The sequence below is a fragment of the Oreochromis niloticus genome, linkage group LG7, assembly GCF_001858045.2.
Source record: "Oreochromis niloticus isolate F11D_XX linkage group LG7, O_niloticus_UMD_NMBU, whole genome shotgun sequence".
In the NCBI taxonomy this organism is placed as follows: Eukaryota; Metazoa; Chordata; class Actinopteri; order Cichliformes; family Cichlidae; genus Oreochromis; species Oreochromis niloticus.
The window spans coordinates 39512282-39530445 of NC_031972.2; the positions used below are offsets into that span (position 1 = coordinate 39512282).

Sequence of the window (18164 nt, forward strand, 5' to 3'; positions counted from 1 at the left end):
AATAAAGATATGCAAAGCTTTTAGCTTTACATTTATTACATGAAATGACTTGGATATACACCCACATCTGAGCTGTAACTGCCGTTTCCTGCTTTATATATACACCTTCCAAAATTAAGTGTTCGTCTGTGTCTGTGTGTGCGTGTGTTGGGGGGGAGGGGTTAACACTCAGATACACAGAGCTCTTCATCTAAAGATGATCGATGGCACAGGAAGCAATCTTACAATATTTTAATAGTTGTTTTTTTTTAATATAATTGACACAAGAATGTTTGAAAATACATCTCAGAACACTAGAAATAAAAACATTTGTTTACAATGTTTCACAATTCCCCAAGCTTGATAAAAACAATTGCATATATGTGTCCTGCAGTGGTATTTCACCACTTCACATTCTCTTCATTCTTAAAGTATCTCATTTCTGTCTTATTGCATATCTCTTATAAAAAAAATTGAGGCACTTAAAAACTGAGATGCCTTGATTGGAAAAGGGACACCTGTAGATTTCTGTTGTCCTATAGAAGTCAGTGTAGTAAGAATATTAAATACAGTGGTAGCATTGATATATACAGTGATTCCCTGCATGACATCAGCTCTATAACAGGATTCCAGTGACCGTGCATTCTGGTGCTCTTCTTAAATTAATATTTAAACCAAAGATCTTTTTTGATGCTTTAAAGGAAATTCCAAGTTGTTTCAATTTTTTTTCTTTTTTTTCCTCCCTTCAGCATGTGTGATGTGCGTATGATAACTACAGCTGTAAAACACTCTCTTTTCTGAATCTAAGTACTAAAATGTGACATCCAGCTCATATTTCATAAAGTAAAATAGACCAAAGTCCCACAGTTTAAATCTTTTGTTGTTGTTGTTTTAAATCTGTTTGCCCAAATCCCTACAATTTAAATCCATTTTTAGTTTTCTTTTCCTCACAACTCACCTCAGATGGGTGACAAATTAAAGGAAAACAATAGTAACATGCATGATCAGTACATCTCACTAGAACAGCTTCAATACTCCGTTAAATCGATTTGATGAGCATCTGGATCTCTACATTTTGGTTCAATATTTCTAACAGCCGTTCAGTTGGGTTAAGATCTGGCACTTGTGTCTAATTTTGGAAGGGACCACTCCCATCAGGAGAGAAAAGCTCACTGAATGCATTGTGATGACTCACAATTTTGGATTAATTTGATTAAGTGGACTTAATCCATTAGGTAGTACATTAGGAACCTAGAAACACATTCAGACAGAAGAAGAAAAAAAGTATTCTTCTTAAAAACTGCCATTAAGCATCAGTGAGACTAAAACTGCTGAGTTTGATATAACGCTGAAAAATCAGACATTGTCATGAAAGCTCAAAGTAAAAAAAGTAAAATACCAGGCCTGCAGACACTATAGCCAAGTTAGTGGTTCAGTGAGGCAATACAAAAGGCACAGCAGCATTGTGAGGTAAACACAACTGCTAACAAAAACGTTCACAATTACAAAGTCAACATTTTGATTCTGTATAATGTTAACAGAATTGGTTTAATGTAACTGTATGCTACAATTTGCTTAGTATAGAGTACAGCTGAGGCTGATGGGAATCTAATTTTGCAAAACCAGGTAGACATACTCAAGTATGACCCCATGATGGCAGTAGAGGAAAAGTCCTCTTCCTTGCAACATTCTGATCAAAGATGGTCTAATTCAAGACCTTCCATCTGATAGCACGGCTATAACTGCTCATCTGTTCCTGCAAGTCCAGTTTTCTTTTTTTACTATGTAAATGTTAATCCAACTGGTCTTTACCACAGTACTAGTGTTATACAGTATGAGATTGGGATATACAGCTGTAGGCCCCAAGTTAAATTCCAGTAATGGTACTTAGCAAATGAGAAAAGGCAGTATAGCAACATTAGCATCAGCAGTGTCACTGTAAAACTATTATAAGAATGCATTAAAATGAGGAACTGAAGTCACTTCGACACTTTGGCATTTTCAGTCATGTGTGTCATCTGTACATTACACAACACGTTTGTTTAGACTCTGTGTTCTAGTACAGTGACCGAATCATGCTGTATTTAAACAAAGACTATTATTACCTGCATGATCCACAAATACAAAACACTTTTTCCCCTTGTTGTTTGTTGAAAAACTAATGTGCTTTAAAAATAAAGGTCATTTTTAAAAACTCAATATTAATATAATATATATTATGATATAAAATATACATTTTAATATATATCCATCAGCCACAATTAAGGTGGTCTGCCTAATATTGTGTAGCATTTTCTCAAGCTGCCAAAACAGCTCCAACTAATTAAGGTGTGGACAGAGTCTCTGTAGGGATCCCGTGACACCCAGCAGATTTGATTGCGATCTAGAGTATACGGATCAGGTTCAAAGGTGGGATCTTTGTTTTCTATTCCTGAGCAGTTGTTTGGGTGGTAGGGCTCAGTTTCTTGCTAAGAAAGTCTGCCGATGTTAAGGAATGTCGCTGCTACAAGTTGGTGTATTTGGTTTGCAGTAATGTTTAGGTGAGGTGTACATGTCAAAAATAAATAGCAGGATCCACGCGTTCCACAGGCACAGTGGACATTTAGATGTCACTTCATTTTTGTAATAGTCCGCTTCTGATTTAACTGCTTTCTCTGCCCTACCCAAGATTGCCCCTCTCTACATCAGCCTTATTACGTAATTCTGAGCAGCTTATTTATTTCAGCTCTGTTGAAAGAGCCAACCAACTAGTTCCCATGACATTAACAACAATAATAATAATAATAATAATAATAAAAACCCAATAATACTATCACATACTTTGCTTTCTAAAGTGCTGCTCTCATCCAACATGTCCTGAGACACACAAGGGCCCTCCAGCGTTAACCTCTGAAAATCTTTTTTTGTAATGCACAGTGATGCAGCATTACTTACGGTGACAGAAAGTACTCCTTTGCACTCAAACATAAAAATCTTAAGATATATTCCATAACTCTGTCTTTGCTAATCAATTAAATGGTCTTTGAAGCATTTTTGTACACCATTTTCTATCCCTTAATAACCTTACATTCATAATCTTCTAGTCATTTCTGTGATAAAATACATTTAAAAAATCATATTATTAAAAACAAGAATATGTGTATTTTAAGAACAAACCAAAGTTTTTTCCATATTTAAGTTAGTCTGAATTTCCACTTCAGTGAAGGCATGTTGACTTCCCCTTTATAAGTGCAATGCACTGTGCTGCAAAATCACAGCTGAAGTATTTGCAAAAAGGTTTGCTCTTGGACTTTGGTGTTTTGGCTCATACAATGAACTCTTGCCTCACAGAAGGCTGATGTCTGTAGTTAATCTACCAACTCCACAGACACACTACTTTTTAAACTGTAGTATGTTCTGTTCATTAGCGTTTCAAAAAAAGTTTAGGTGTAAAGTCATCCTACACCTCTTCAGTCAGTCTGTGTTCCTTGTGTTTGCTTCGTCGACACTGACAGAGCTCATTTTCAATATCGTGTCATAAAAAGCAGTATCCTCAGTTTAGACATGTTAATTCATGCTTTTACGTGTAGATATACTTTAATAGCTTCACAGTTAGCTAAGAACACTTTGCAAAAAATATGCTTCCAATAGCATTTCATCTGTAAAAATGTCAAATTCTGGTAAGCAAATAATGCAACATTAAGGCAGATTTACAAGCAACACCATAACAAAGTGTCTGATGGGCACTGTGTATGTGCTTTTTTTTTTTTTTTTAAAGAACGTGGGCTGAATGGTAACCATCACTGCAGACGTTCCACAAGCTGTAGTTTGTCTAATCTTCACTCGAGGCTTGCTCTAAAGGCGAGTCCACCCACAGACTCCCCTGTTAAAATGTCCAAGTTCAGAGCAGAAATAAACAGGTTTTCAATAACTATAAGTGGGAGAGGGGCTGGTTGTCATTCATCCTCCATGACATGTTCATTACACTTTGACACTTTATCTTGGCACAGGGAGCTATACCTAATCAATGTCTGCTAAAGTTCCACGTCCACCAAGTAGAGTTACTAAACTGGACCTGCCATATTTGAGCTAATAAAGTATGCTATGTGCTACACACCATTGAAAAATCTGTGTGGCAGTGTTGGTCAATGTAATTTTAGTATGTTCTTATTCTGTTACTTATCACTATTTACCAGACTTGTCTGTGCATTGCAGTTTAGAAATCCAGCTAGCTAAACAAGCTTAGTTGTTAGCTTAGAGTTTAGTAGTAAAAAGTTAGCAACTTTCTGCTCCAAAAAGCTAACATGGCAGTGGCAAGAATGCTAAAGTTGACACTTCATAATGTGGAGTCTGACATCAACATGTCCAGCTTTCATATGCAGTCTATAATGTGGTCCTATTTTTTTTTTTTTTTTTTTTTAAATTTCATTTGGATTTGGCTTCAGATCTATTCAGTAGTAAGCAAGCAGAAGTACAGTAAATAGTTACTTTGACAGTGACATGTGTGGAGATCGTCAAAGCAGCCTTTAAGCTAGGCTAGAGACAGCAGCACCCATTAAGAAAACACATTTTCATGTAATAGCAGGAGACGTCTAACTCCCACTGGGATATAACTCTTAGTGTAGTGACTGTAATATCATTGGTAAAAACCACAGTTTTCTAGAGCATCCAAAGAAATAGTATTAGTAGTAAGTAAACAGTATAAAGATTTAACATTTTGCGCATTTGTGGACCCAGGAAAATAATTATAAACAAGGTGACTCTGAAAAGCTTTGACTTATGATGTAGATGAATATTTTACATTATTAACACGTCTGATGCATTTCTTGTTTGCAGCCAGTGTTGGAGTTTCTGTCCCTTTGAGTTTTATTCTGACAGGATATATACTGCATTTAACACAATCTTTTTCTTTATGTTTTAGCTACAGTCGTAGCTGAAGAGGAAAGTATACCGTATATTCCTGTAACACCATGTCAAAGCATTGCAAAAATGACACTATACTCTCCAGTGCTGTCGCTGAATTTTTGTTTTCAGCCGCCGTAGTAGCCGTCTGTATGTGTGTTGTGTTAAAAAGCTGTGCTGGCCATGCTGCCTGGTGCAAAAAGTCTTGAGATGCTGTCCTGAGAGGTCTCCACGTGTCTGTGGGCCATCTTCCCTTCCTCACCTGCTCCACAACATGAATGGAAGAGCAAAGAAAATGTAAGAAATAAATTAAAGGAGGAAAAGACTGGATGGATGTTAATTTTCTCCAAAGACATCTGAACAAAGACAAATGGAAGAAAAAATATAGATTTTATTATATCTGCCTTAATTATCAACTTGTAGATGAATGCCACAAATAGATGAATGAATGGAATAAAATAAATGGATCAGAACACTTACAGTTACGTTACTGTTGCTTGTGCAGTATTCTCAACATTTACATCAAGGCATATTAAAAAGGTTCTCATTTTATGGTGTAGGTCAATATTACTCCCAGTTAAGTGACCATTATGTCAAATACTATTAATACTGAGACAGATAAGTTGGGATCCAATTAGAAACTCCAAAACCTCGACAGTCTGCACAGAAGCGCATCATTACATTTTAGAATATGTCAGAGTAAAATGAACATAATAGAAATGGAGTATAACCTGATAATCCAAACTACAGTATGAAAAGAGTTAGTCTTGTTGTTCTATTGTATATAATATGAAGGTTATCATTACCGAGCACTAGCAGTGTTTGTTTGGCAGCATCTCGTACTTCTTCCTTGTCTGCCCGGCAGAGATACACCAACTGATCAATGCTTTCTTTGGCCTGGAATAAGAGCAGAATGAATACAGTGACAAACGCATTTTGTATAATACACCCCAAACAGAGTGCATACAGACAGGTGTTTAAATGTCACCTTTATCAAATCAGAACAGCAGCTTTGGATAATAGCATAAATTCTGCGCCTGTTTGTACCTTGAGACAAGCTAACGCTTTGCATCCACACACTCTATTGTCCACATTCTCGTCTTCCAGCAGCTCCAGACAGCTGACCAAAGCCTGAGAAGGACAAGATGCACAAAATGTTTCCAGGCTTTGATATAGTAGACACTAAGTCTACTATATACAGCAGTATCAAAAGATCCTTTTGCTATTCAGGAAGAAAACAATTAGGACAATTTAGCAGGTAATCATTTTACAGAAGTAAACAAAACAAAAAACAACAACAAACAAACAAACAAACAAAACAGTGAAAATCTTACACACACACACACACACACACACACACACACACACACACACACACACACACACACACACAACCCCGTTCAGCTATCTTAGTGAGGACCCTCATTGACATAATGGTTTCCCTAGCCCCTTACCCTAACCCTTAAAAATGAATGCCTAACCCTAACCCTTACCCTAAACCTAACCATAACCTAACCGTAACCCTGACACTAAAACCACGTTTTGAGCCTCAAAAATGGCTTTAAATGCCTTCAAAAATGTGAGGACCGGGTTGTGTGTCCTCACAAGTGACTGCTGGTTCTCACAAGTATAGTAGAATGCAGATTTCGGTCCTCACAAAGATAGCTAGACAAGAACACACACACACACACACACACACCTGTTTTCTCTGTCTGGGCTGAGCAGCGAGGCTTCTCAGTACAGAGCTGGCAGAGGCAGACACTTTGCCCCGAGGATCTTTTAGTAATTTGGCCACGGCGTGAATTCCTTCTCTCCTCAGACTGCACTCTGCAGGGCGGCGTAGAGCACTGACAATCACATCCTGGTCAGATGACACCAGGTTCTGTACCAACCATACTGTTGAAGGAAGGTTATTAATAGCACAAGTTTTACTTTTTGATTTTCCTCCCCCCCCCCCCCCCCCTTTAAGCCATTTTTACACTACAGCCCTGAAACTTTGTACACATCACACAGCTGAGCTATAATGAGAAATATATCCAAATCTTTTGGACCATAACATAGTCTTTCTCCTGCTAACTGCCCTAGTACATTGAATTTAACTAATGCGGGAACAAATCAGGCAATTGCCTGGCTGGATTGTTGCTTCCAGCACACTCCATGGGCCTGATCTAATAAACAGAGCTAACGAGCTTCAAGCCACAACTGCAGATTGTTGCTGAAACGAGTGGAAAATTCTTCAAGATGGATCAAGTAATGTAATGACAAAAATAACATTACAAATGCAGGTTTTTACACATGTGATTCTCTTTGGAAGCAGCATGGGAATTCAGAGAGGTAGCTGATAAAGCAACAGGTTTCAGAGGGCTAAGATATTATAATCTCTTCTGTGGAACAAACCAGAACTCAGTTTGTAATAGCTGACCTGCAGGGTGTGCAGAAGAACACAAAACATTATTTATGTTCAGATCCTGACACACACACACACACACACACACACACACACACACACACACACACACACCCCCTGATACTGTGGCACAGGATCAGGTTCTGTACCACATGTGTAAATGCTTTTTAAAATGAAAAGAAGGTTTTGAACTGTCACTGATAATTAGTAAATCTAGTTTTACACGTTGACGAGTATGTATCTGACACATCCAATCTGTGTGTGTGTGTGTGTGTGTGTGTGTGTGTGTGTGTGTGTGTACGTACTTACCCTCTTTTGCCAGTTCAACGATGTGTGTGTCCATGTCACTGACGGCATTCGAATCCAAGTAGCTCCACAGCTGGAACAACGTCACCATCATGTTGTCCCTGCTGCTTCCTCGTCGTGGTAACCTCTGATCCAGCACACGCTCAACCAGGCACAAGAACACTGCATACACACAAACACAGATGTTAATATGCCCCACATACCAGCGTGTGCAGTATACCCACTGATGATGATTTACCTTCTTCGGCCCTTTCAGGCAGTAAACCAGCGTAGATTGTCAACAGCGTATTCAGGAAACTTTCAGCAGAGACACTGTACACGCTACCCTGTCCCACACATTCTTGCCATAGTGACACAGCACCCAGACACAGACCTAGCTCTGGGATAACTGACAAACAGAAAACAGGAGACTGTTACAAGGAAGGGAGGAAAGCAAGATACTGGGGGTTAGTGCCATACATAACACAGGCAATTTATGAATAGTATAAGGTTGCAGCTTGCTTTGAATCAGTGCCTTGTAAATTCTGTTTTATTCTACTTTCACCTTCTTGACAGGCTGCATGACACAAATCCATAATTAGTTATTATTTAGTGGAATCTCTACTTCCATATACCCATGAAATGTTTCTGATGACACTAGTTGCCTTCCAAGCCAAAAGCAGACATTTTCACTCTTCTTCTCCAGAAGGAATGCTCCCACTAATGAAAATTCATCTTCAACTTCTTTTTCTTGTCTATACAGTTCTTCTGAATTGATGCCTTCATGGATGTTTAGACAAATGCACATGAAATGAACATAAACAGCACAAATTACCTTCAGTAGCTGGTCTGATTTTCTGTGGGTTTTCTTTGGTGACACGTCGGATGATTTCGAGGACACGAGCCTCTCTCAGCAGTCTGTCCAAGGCATACATCTCTCCACACCTCAGAGGACCAAACTTGCCCAGACGCTTAAAAAAAAAAACAAACAAAACAACAACAACAAGAAAAAAAAAAAAGTGCCATGTGTCACTTCATGAAAGTCAGGTCAGGCATCATTTGAACAGCTTTGACACAAGAGTGAATCTTGTTTTCTCCACCATGATGCGCTGTTAATAACAGCTTTTAGATTAAATTATATATTTGTAAAAGAACTGACCAATATTACAATTAGCAACACAACAGCCCTCACAGCTACTACTGCTTTATCTTATCAGTGAGCAAATAATACTTTTCAATGGCATACTGAAACTATGATTACATAACTATCAAACACTATGCCAGTTGAATGGATTTTTAAAAAGAAAATGATGGTATTGACTGTATGCAAACATAATCTCGCCTGGGTTTTCATTGGAGTTCCCCCTGGTCGGACATGCCCAAAACATCTTTCTGAGGAGATGTTCAGCAAGCATCCTAGTCAGATGCCTGAATTACCTCAACTGACTCCTTATGATGCAGACTGAGCTCCTCAGCCCATCTCTAAGGCTGAGCATAGACACCTTTCAAAGGAAGTCAATTCCCATGACTTGCATCTGTGAAATTTTTAATTATCCACTACCCACAGCCATAGATGAGAGCAGAGTGAACTTAAAGTAACGATGTGCCATGAGAATGTGAGGTAGCTACATATGAGTTTGGCTAATAACATGAGGATAGCGTTGCAGATCTCTTACCAACAACTGTGCATTGCAGTTCTTCAAATGGACCACCAGGCAGCAGTCTAGAGTGGTGCAGCCTGTGGTTAGGGGTACGTTGGAGGAGGAAGGGCTGTCCCAGCCTCTGTCCAGCAGAGACCTCCACACACACAGAACATCCAGTGTTACATAACATTTCCATTAACGCCGTTTTATCCATATAAAGTTCAATATGGTTTAAATGTACTGTCCATGGAAAATAGGCTCTCAACATTAAAACCCAGACTTGGTCAAATACAACAGGGAAGTCAAAAAAAAAAAAAAAAAAAAGCTGTATGACAGACAGCATAATACACTGTTACTGTATAATACAGTGTTGATGGTTTTGAAGGATAACATATCAAATACGATTATATTGAATTTGATATGGCAACATTTCAAAAAGAAGTCTACCATCGTCATGCATCAACTCTCCTTTTATGGACACTGAGCATCTGGGAACTGAGGATACCACTTGCTGTACTTGTGGAGGTAACACGTCATCAGGCCTTCTTTCTTATAATTTTTAGTTCACTTCAGGTTTTCACTGGGAGATGTGTCTGGACTGCAGAGAATAAATCTGTGTTGAACGCACTTTGGCATCGTCTTGCTATATTTAAAAAAAAAAAATAAAAAAATAATGGAAGGCTACTACTGTGACACTGTTGCTAGTTCAGTTCCTGCAATATAATGGAGTTATCATCTATGGTACAAAAGTTCACTGGCTTTTGAACTGTGCGCTGACAAGTTATTGATGTACAGTGCAGAGGACACACTGTTTATAATTTCCCAAGAAGAATTTTTTGATTAGTTTTCCACTTTCCTTCAGTGAGTGGTAAATAAGCTCTGCTGATTGGCTGACAGTCAGAGCTATTCAGTACTGTTCCAGCCTCGTCTCTTGGGTACAGAGATTGCTCTGGATTTTCTTAACCATTTATATTTTGTACAATACATTATGAGCTCCATAAATTTAAAAAACACCTTTTATATTGTTGTTTTAAACTCATTTTTGCCAGTGATTAACCCAACTGATTGTGAGAATTTCCACCAAGTTGGTTTTTTGTTTTAGGATTGCAGATTAGCTTTAAATTAAGCTAATTAAGTCATATACAGGCACAACTGTGGGATAAGGCCATTCAGCTAATGACCTTTGGCAAAGAAAATAAAATATGATTTTTAAGCATGTTATTATTATTTCAGTCAGGTTATGTGTTAGTTTGACCCTGCTTACAGCTGTGCTACAGTGATCATACAATGGCCCAGAGGACACCAATACACTGGAGTGAGTAGATGTTAAATGAAGTAGGCATATTTACAGTGTCTGGTATTACTGTGATTCAGGTTTAATGACCTTTAGATCATACTTTCTTTGCTTACTGATGAAGGCCGTATGTCTCACTGTGTCATTACACTGAAGTGTGCAAAGGCTTGGATGGTTTGTTTTCAGTTCATTTGTCAGCACTGACCTGCTATTTCGACTCCTCTTATCACCATCCCCTTCTTCCTCCTCCCAGTCTGATCCATTCAGGAAGTCAAAGCTGCCAAGAGCCGTTTCCACTGTGAGGCTGACTACGCTGGGTGACCGGCTGTGCCTCCCACCCTGCACTCACAAACAAAGCCGTAGTTAGGCTGTACGCAGTCACTTCAGTTTTTTGTTTTTTCAGGAGTTCTTTGAATCATAGTCACATAATGTTGGGATAGCATGTAATCATTCAGCTCAAATGTATGCTGTCTGTAAAGACAAGGGAGGCATACCAGATAGTGTAACCACTGAAACTTATATAGTAATTGCAAAACTAATATTTTGAGTAATAATATTTCTATATCAATGACACGGGAAAGCTGTGATAACATTTATAAATGCATACAATCATTGCCACTTAATGTTCAAAAAGGGAAAATTAAACTTGGGGACTTGTTAAAAGTACTTTTAGCTTAAGGCAGTTTTTTGTACTTTACTAACCTGTTTTCTTGTTTCTCACTATGCTTTACTCTCACCTTCAGTGTAACCTGCAGCAGTTTCAGCTCTTGTTCCAGTAGTTGTAGCTCAGAAAACGGTCCTCTATAATCATCTATAGAGGAAAGTACAGCTACCAAGGCATCCTCTAGTCCACTGTCCACTGGAGCATCGGCCTTAGCAGACAGGCAATTGGAACTTGCAGCTGGGATATCCTCCTCCACTGGCACCCGCAGAGCTAGATATGTCACATCCCCACTTTCTACAGCATTAGAGTCTGCTCCTGCTCTGAGAGGGGCCGATGTATCCACAGATGTGGATGTATTGTGTTGCTTCCTGATTGGGTGGGGATCAGTGACATCAACAGCCGTGTCAGTGTCAGCAGAACTGAGTGACTCAGGAGTTCTGCTGGCCACCTCCATTTCAATGTCATTGATTGAGATTCCAGAGACCAGAGACATCACGTCCCCTGATTCACTGACAGGCACCACAACCCCATCAGCACTGTTTTCACTAATGTGACTCAGAGAGCGTAAGTACAGTGTAGAGTAACTGCTGGTAATTATCGGCACATCCACTGGTGCCATAGAGGAGTGTTTCCCTGCAGCTTCTTCCTCACCGGCAGGCTTTGTTATCACAGTGACTGTCCCCTTTTCCTCATGCCTGCAAAACAGTTCATATATCAGATGTTGATAGAGCTCACCATAGAACAAGAATGTTATTTCATCTTTGTTCTCGTGTGCAAACAAAACATATATATATTTTTTTTAATCTACCTGTTGCTCTCCGCTGGCTGTTTAGGTAGGTCGATACCTTCCTGACTGGCAGTTTGAGCTGAGGAAGGCCAGTTTCCGGAGCAAGAAGAAACATCAGGCTGAAGGAGGGAACTCCTTTGTCCAACTGGCTGGATGTCTGGTGTCACCACCACTGCCTAGAAAGAGAGACAGGCTGAGTCACAGAGTTAAAGAGATTGCCTGTCAGCATCAAATGAACAGAGAAGTATGCAAACCGACCAGGATATAGAGTAGACCGAGTGAGAACTCCAGTTTACAACAGAAAATAAGTCAAAGCCCTCAAACTTGATTGATGAGCTCATTACAGAAACCATTAGTGCAAGGCACCGGTGGCTCTACAAGCTACTGAATCATGGGATGTACTTAGTTTTTACAAGACTGTACACATGCACATGATCTCCTGTACATACTATAAACATATAATACATATCAAAGTTTATCTTGTATTCATAATACTTTTGTTACTGTGTAATGTTCAAACAGCTGTAGCCCCTCTGAATCTGAGGAACAGAGATACAGACTGAATCCTTAATATTATCATGTCATAGATGACAGTTACATATCTGTTGTGTGTTACCTTTGGATGTGCAGGCAGCTGTGGGCTGGTTGAGTCATCAGAAGATTCTGAAGAATTAGACCATGCTGGTCCATTCTCCAACTCTCCCTGTAGGCGGATCATGTTCTAAAAGAGATCAGCACATTTTAAAAGACTTGACTCCAAAAAAGGGGGAAAAAATGGAGACCTTTTACAACAAGCTGGCAGGAAACTGAACAGTCACTGCACCTGGTTGTACATGATTTGAGCAAAGGCGACACACCTCCTTTACTCACATATTAAAAGCCAAAAGTGAGGTGAAGGCAAGACATGAGATTCAGCGCGTTATCCCGTTAACCAAAGATTCAGAGGTGACTGTATGGTAACTTTTTCTATTTGCTTGCCGTTTTTAATCTCAGTATAGTACAACTTCCAAGTCCAGCTCTGTAACACTGTAGCATTTATTTATAAAGAGAATAACTTTGAGTTATGCAACTCTATCGTGTAATATTCAAAAAAATACTTGCCAGTGCTACTCCTCAGCCTCCTAGTAGATACACCCTTAGTTACAATTTCAAAAGCCTATGTCAACTTGTTGTCTAACTTCTGACCTTGAGGTCAAAGACAATGAGATTCGAACTCATCTGAGATGAGTCTGCTTTTAGTGGATATATCTATGGTATCGATTTCAAAATATAAGGCGACTTCATTCTCAAGTTATTGCAAGATTTTTAGAAAAGTTGACCTCTGACCTTCACCTGGCAGGGTGACGAATATACTGATGAGGTAAAAAGCTAAAGGCTTCAGTGCATGTGTGAAATGGCTAGAAGTAGTTATAAGTCTAAAGATCATCATCATAAACTGGCACTGATGATGGCTAACAGTAGTCAGCTCTGTCAGAGGGTGGGGGTGGGGGTCTAAATACTATAATTAGAGAGCCATGGAGATGCATGAGGAAACCTTGCATACATCTCTCATGGCTCCATGAAGCCATAAGCACACAAATGGAGACTATGATTCTAGAGCTTACTCTACACCAAAGTATCAATATACCAGAAGGTCCTGTGTTTCTACACCGCGAGGTCTACTTCATCACGACTTACTGCAGTGGACTGCCTTGTTGGCGAGTTGTCACTACAGGAGCAGCTCTGGCTAAGAGTGCCTCTGAAGATGTCCAGCAGTGGCCAGTGCTGCCGCCGTGTCAGATTCCGAGGCAGAGACTGGACATCAAAGTGGCAGCAGGTGGAACAAAGGGCATTGGAGCAGTTAGATACTGAGGGCTGCTGGCTAAACTCGAATGTCCTTTAAAACTCTCAATGTTCTCATTTACAGATTCCCAATTTTATTTGGGTGGAATAGATTTAATCTGTTTTTTTTTTTTTGAAAAACATTGTTTTTCTCATCGTTTTTTTTAAAGCTGTGTTTAACTTCTCTCTCTCCCCCTCTCCGGAAAAGGCTGTTTTTTATCTGATTGGTGGAGGTGGAGAATCCCAGGAATTTAAAACCTAGTGGGTGTTTAATCATGTGCCTCATCACATGATGCAAGATGTGGTTTAAAAAAAAAAAAAAAAAAAAAAAAAAAAAAAAAAAAGCGTGGATCATGACCACCAGAGGTTTTGGGTGAGACCTTGTCCCATGCTATCATGTGACCGATTGAGGTCACCAGACGTAAGACGCAAGTGGGGGTTGAAGGACTGGGAAGGGATCTCAAAATGATGTTGTAGGTGACTGACAGTTGGTGTTGTACACCACCCCCTCATGGTTGTTCACAGTGGACATTGATAAAGATGCACAGCTGAGTCTCGTCTTGTTGAGGTGGCTCTTCTATGTTGTGCCATGCTTTGAAAGGAGTGGCAGTTTGGTTTCCTCAGTGTAGAGGCCTGAGCACTCCTCACTGATAAGTGTTTTTGCTTAGCATGTGTCTGGGAGTTTTTTTTCCTTATTGCTAAGGTATTATCCTTTAGAATTTAGATTATATGTTTATAGTTTTTGTCATTTTCCATTTCATCAATCTGTCTTTCTCCTGTTAGTGCTGCTTCCACATTTAGTTCTCTTTTCCTTCAATTTTCTGTCAGTCTTGTGTTTACATAGCTCATCACACACATATCTGTGTTTACAGACTGAATATTTCCCATTCTTCCCTGTGAGTTGTTTTACAAATGAAATGTCAACCCTTCACTTACTTCCTGTTTAAAAATAATTTTCCTATTGGCTCTTCCTTGTTGGTTTTCTCCGTGAATGAATTTCTGCCTTGTTTGACTTCCTGTGTTTTGTTTTCTAGCACTTTTCAGAGAGTAAAGCTTCCCTTTCAGCTATTTTCTCTTGTGAGTGGGCCTATTCCTCTTGCTAAAACCAACAGTCTTTGTTAGTTTTCTAACTATCTGTATATGAATGCCAAGATAATACACATCAATATATGGGTAGTAAGTACGAGCAATCAGCAACTTTACACAAATTGTTCTAGGGTTAGACTCAAGCTTTTCAAAGAACTAATATTCTAAAGCGAATGCTAAACTCACACGTAAAGGTGGTGTGTCGGGTGGAGTCTGGTCAAAAATGGCTGAGATTCGCTTATTAATGCTTGGTGGTTTGTTGACAGTGCTTGCAACCGATCCCTGGTCATCTTTATCAAAGGGACTGAGAGAGGTGAAAAGGAATAAAGGACGGGAAAGAGACAAAAGATAAATTCAATAAACATCAAATAATATTTACATTATGCTCTGTTAATGATACCTTTAAATGAACAAACACTACAGGACTCATGAAGCTCAGTATGATTTAGTACACTCACAAGATGACTGACAAAACTTACTTCCAGGTCACCTCAAGGCTTAGCTTAATAGTCCCAAGGTCATTAATATCCACAGCAACCATCTGGGGCAGCGCAGCAAACAGGTCCTTTGTTTCACAGGAAACACTTCCTACCACCACGTGATTGGCTAAACTCTTTAGCTCTGTCACCTAGGAAACCAGAGGAAATATTGTCTGATGATGGTACCATCTTTTTTCTGCCTTCAACAAGTCAGTTTCAATCATCCAGGCTGAAACTAGTACACTGTCAAGTTTGTCAAGGTGCTGATGTCATTGGGAAAAGATATTATTATTATTAATAACACAATAGGATCACACGGTGTCTTTAAAGGCTGAGGGGTAAAAAACTCACATTCACCAATAATAATGGACAATATGAAGTTCCAGAGGATATTAAAGAATTATTCTTTGATAACTGAATTCAAAAAGGTAAACTTTCATACAATGTATATTCATTACATGTAAAGTGAAATATTTCAAGCCTTTTGTGTTTACATTTTGATAACTATGACTTAAAGCTCATGAAAATTAAAGATCCAGTTTCTGAAATTAGTACATTTCATTTTGAAATGATCAAATGATGATAAAAAAAAGAAGAAAAAAAAAGACTTGCTGTTGGTTAAAAAGGCCACTGCAGCGATGTATATTAATGGATGATGTATATTAATTAATGACTATAAAGAGTAGACTGAGGCTGGTGTCAAAGCATCAAGAACCTCCGCACAACGATGTTTCCAGGAAAGGAGCAACACTTGTCCAAAACCTAACACCAAGCCACACTTGGACAATACCAGAAGACAGGCAACATCAAAAGCATTGTCACCTGGGCTAAGGGGAAAAACTGGACTCTCACTCAGTGGTCCAAAGTTTCAGGAGAAGTAAATTTTGCATTTCATTTGGAAATTAAGGTCCTAGCACGTGAACGGAGCAAGGTGATTAAACTCTAGTGTGAAATGTCTGTGAAGGTTCTCAGTCATCCAGGTCATTGTGTCTCTTGGGGGACACTCCCATAGGGCTCAAGTCTGAGACTCTCCACCATTTGACCTTAGAACTGAAGAAGCTGCTCGGGTGAGAGGTGAAACGTCTTCAAGCAACTTAAAGTCCAGACGCTTTTCTTTCCAAGTTCCTTAGACCTCTGCAGGCACCCACAGTGCCAAAACTACTTTCAAATGGTTTGGTGACCATGTTGTTAATGCACTTGATTGGCCAGCCACCTCACATGACCTAAACCCCACAGCTGCCCCCCCCCGGACTTCAAGAACATCTCACCAGTGCCACAAGTCGACTGCCTCCATGCCACAGAGCACAGATGCAGTAATTTGTGGTAATGGTGACCCAAGTATTGAGTGTATGAATTAACATCTTTTCAGTACTTTTTGATTGGTCTTAGGAAATAATCTAAAAATTTTAGATGTTGCATTTTTGATTTTCATTAACTACAACTATGATTGGTCAACATGTAAACAAAAAGGCCTAAAATGTTTTGTTTTACATGTAACAAATACAAAAAAGTAAAATTTTATTTATGTAATAAGTGATTTGATGATTCATTACATAAGATGAAGCAGTCAATGACCCAAACCAGAACTGAGTATTAATAAAATTATAAATTTAAAGAAAAAAAAAATAAGAAGGAAAAACAAAGACTGAGTGACAGACCTTCACAGACAGGAACTCATTGATGAGTGGCTGAAATACAATCTCTTCACTGTCCCACACTTGTTTAGCATTTATCTCTATTCTCCCCCGGAGCTTCCATCGCTGCCGACCATACTTCATAAAGATCTGAAACATACACACACGCAAAAAACAAACAAACACACAAACGCAGGGTTATACAAGTAGATGAATACTAAATTAATTTTTTAAATACAGAAAATCCGGTTGGCTACTTCAAAATTATTGATCGTTTGAGCAGTTTATTTCACATTTATATACATATTATAATGTGATGATTTTCATAGAGCTCAGATGAATCTGACAGGGTTTTAAAAGATTCGACACCTTAACTACTCACATGGCTATAAACATAGACAAAGCCAAACAATGGCTAGTGTATCAATGTGCAAGTGATAAGGCCACTTTTTTTTAAGCCCACTACACAGTTAATGAAATTTAACTAATGTTAACAAAATATGATGAACACTGTAAAGTTAGAATTGTCACGTCACAACTGTATGCCTCCACCAACCAGACAACTTGCAGTGTATTTAGACTCTTATCCTTTTGAATATAAAATTTTATTTTTCATCATTTGTACAAATTTTGACATTAATTGCAACGAATTGTGGACAAATGGTAAATGGTAAATGGCCTGTATTTGTATAGCGCTTTACTAGTCCCTAAGGACCCCAAAGCGCTTTACATATCCAGTCATTCACCCATTCACGCACACATTCACACACTGGTGATGGCAAGCTACGTTGTAGCCACAGCCACCCTGGGGCGCACTGACAGAGGCGAGATACAAACTCATTTGTAAAGGTCACTGTAAGGCTTCACCAAAATATTCTAATCACTTGATTCAAACTACATTTTAATAAATTCACCCATTGTGCTCCTTGGATATCATGATTACGAGAATGGGACAGACAGACTTGTGGGCAGTACAGAAAACAAAATGCCTTCAAACATTCACCACTGGTGAGAATTTTTCTCACTAGGTTAAGTTACTTAGTAAGTGTCCCTCTAATTTCATAACTGATCATACACACAATCACACAGGACCTGCTGCTTGTTGTTGGGTACACTTAGAGATAACTCCACAGGGAACAACTAAAGCAGTGTTTTCACACAGGCACTGGACAAACCCTTCTCAAAACCGCGATAAGTCTAAATG

General features: G+C 39.0%; 1 protein-coding gene across 4 annotated transcripts in view; it reads right to left on the minus strand.

The window, feature by feature from the left end:
- Nucleotides 1-426: 426 nt before the first annotated feature.
- The window catches only part of ripor1 (RHO family interacting cell polarization regulator 1), a 44483-nt gene continuing 26745 nt past the window's right edge, over nucleotides 427-18164 (minus strand). For all 4 annotated transcript variants that reach the window (XM_005454241.4, XM_005454242.4, XM_019361201.2 and 1 more), the window contains exons 10-24: nucleotides 16985-17110; nucleotides 15327-15475; nucleotides 15034-15151; nucleotides 12557-12661; nucleotides 11962-12116; nucleotides 11227-11848; nucleotides 10695-10828; nucleotides 9229-9349; nucleotides 8388-8523; nucleotides 7812-7961; nucleotides 7577-7735; nucleotides 6560-6756; nucleotides 5908-5991; nucleotides 5667-5757; nucleotides 427-5122 (exon numbers count right to left, since the gene is read on the minus strand). In XM_005454241.4, the coding sequence (XP_005454298.1) occupies nucleotides 5025-5122; nucleotides 5667-5757; nucleotides 5908-5991; nucleotides 6560-6756; nucleotides 7577-7735; nucleotides 7812-7961; nucleotides 8388-8523; nucleotides 9229-9349; nucleotides 10695-10828; nucleotides 11227-11848; nucleotides 11962-12116; nucleotides 12557-12661; nucleotides 15034-15151; nucleotides 15327-15475; nucleotides 16985-17110 (2445 nt within the window). In that variant the 3' untranslated portion in view covers nucleotides 427-5024. The remainder of the gene's footprint in view (nucleotides 5123-5666; nucleotides 5758-5907; nucleotides 5992-6559; nucleotides 6757-7576; nucleotides 7736-7811; nucleotides 7962-8387; nucleotides 8524-9228; nucleotides 9350-10694; nucleotides 10829-11226; nucleotides 11849-11961; nucleotides 12117-12556; nucleotides 12662-15033; nucleotides 15152-15326; nucleotides 15476-16984; nucleotides 17111-18164) is intronic.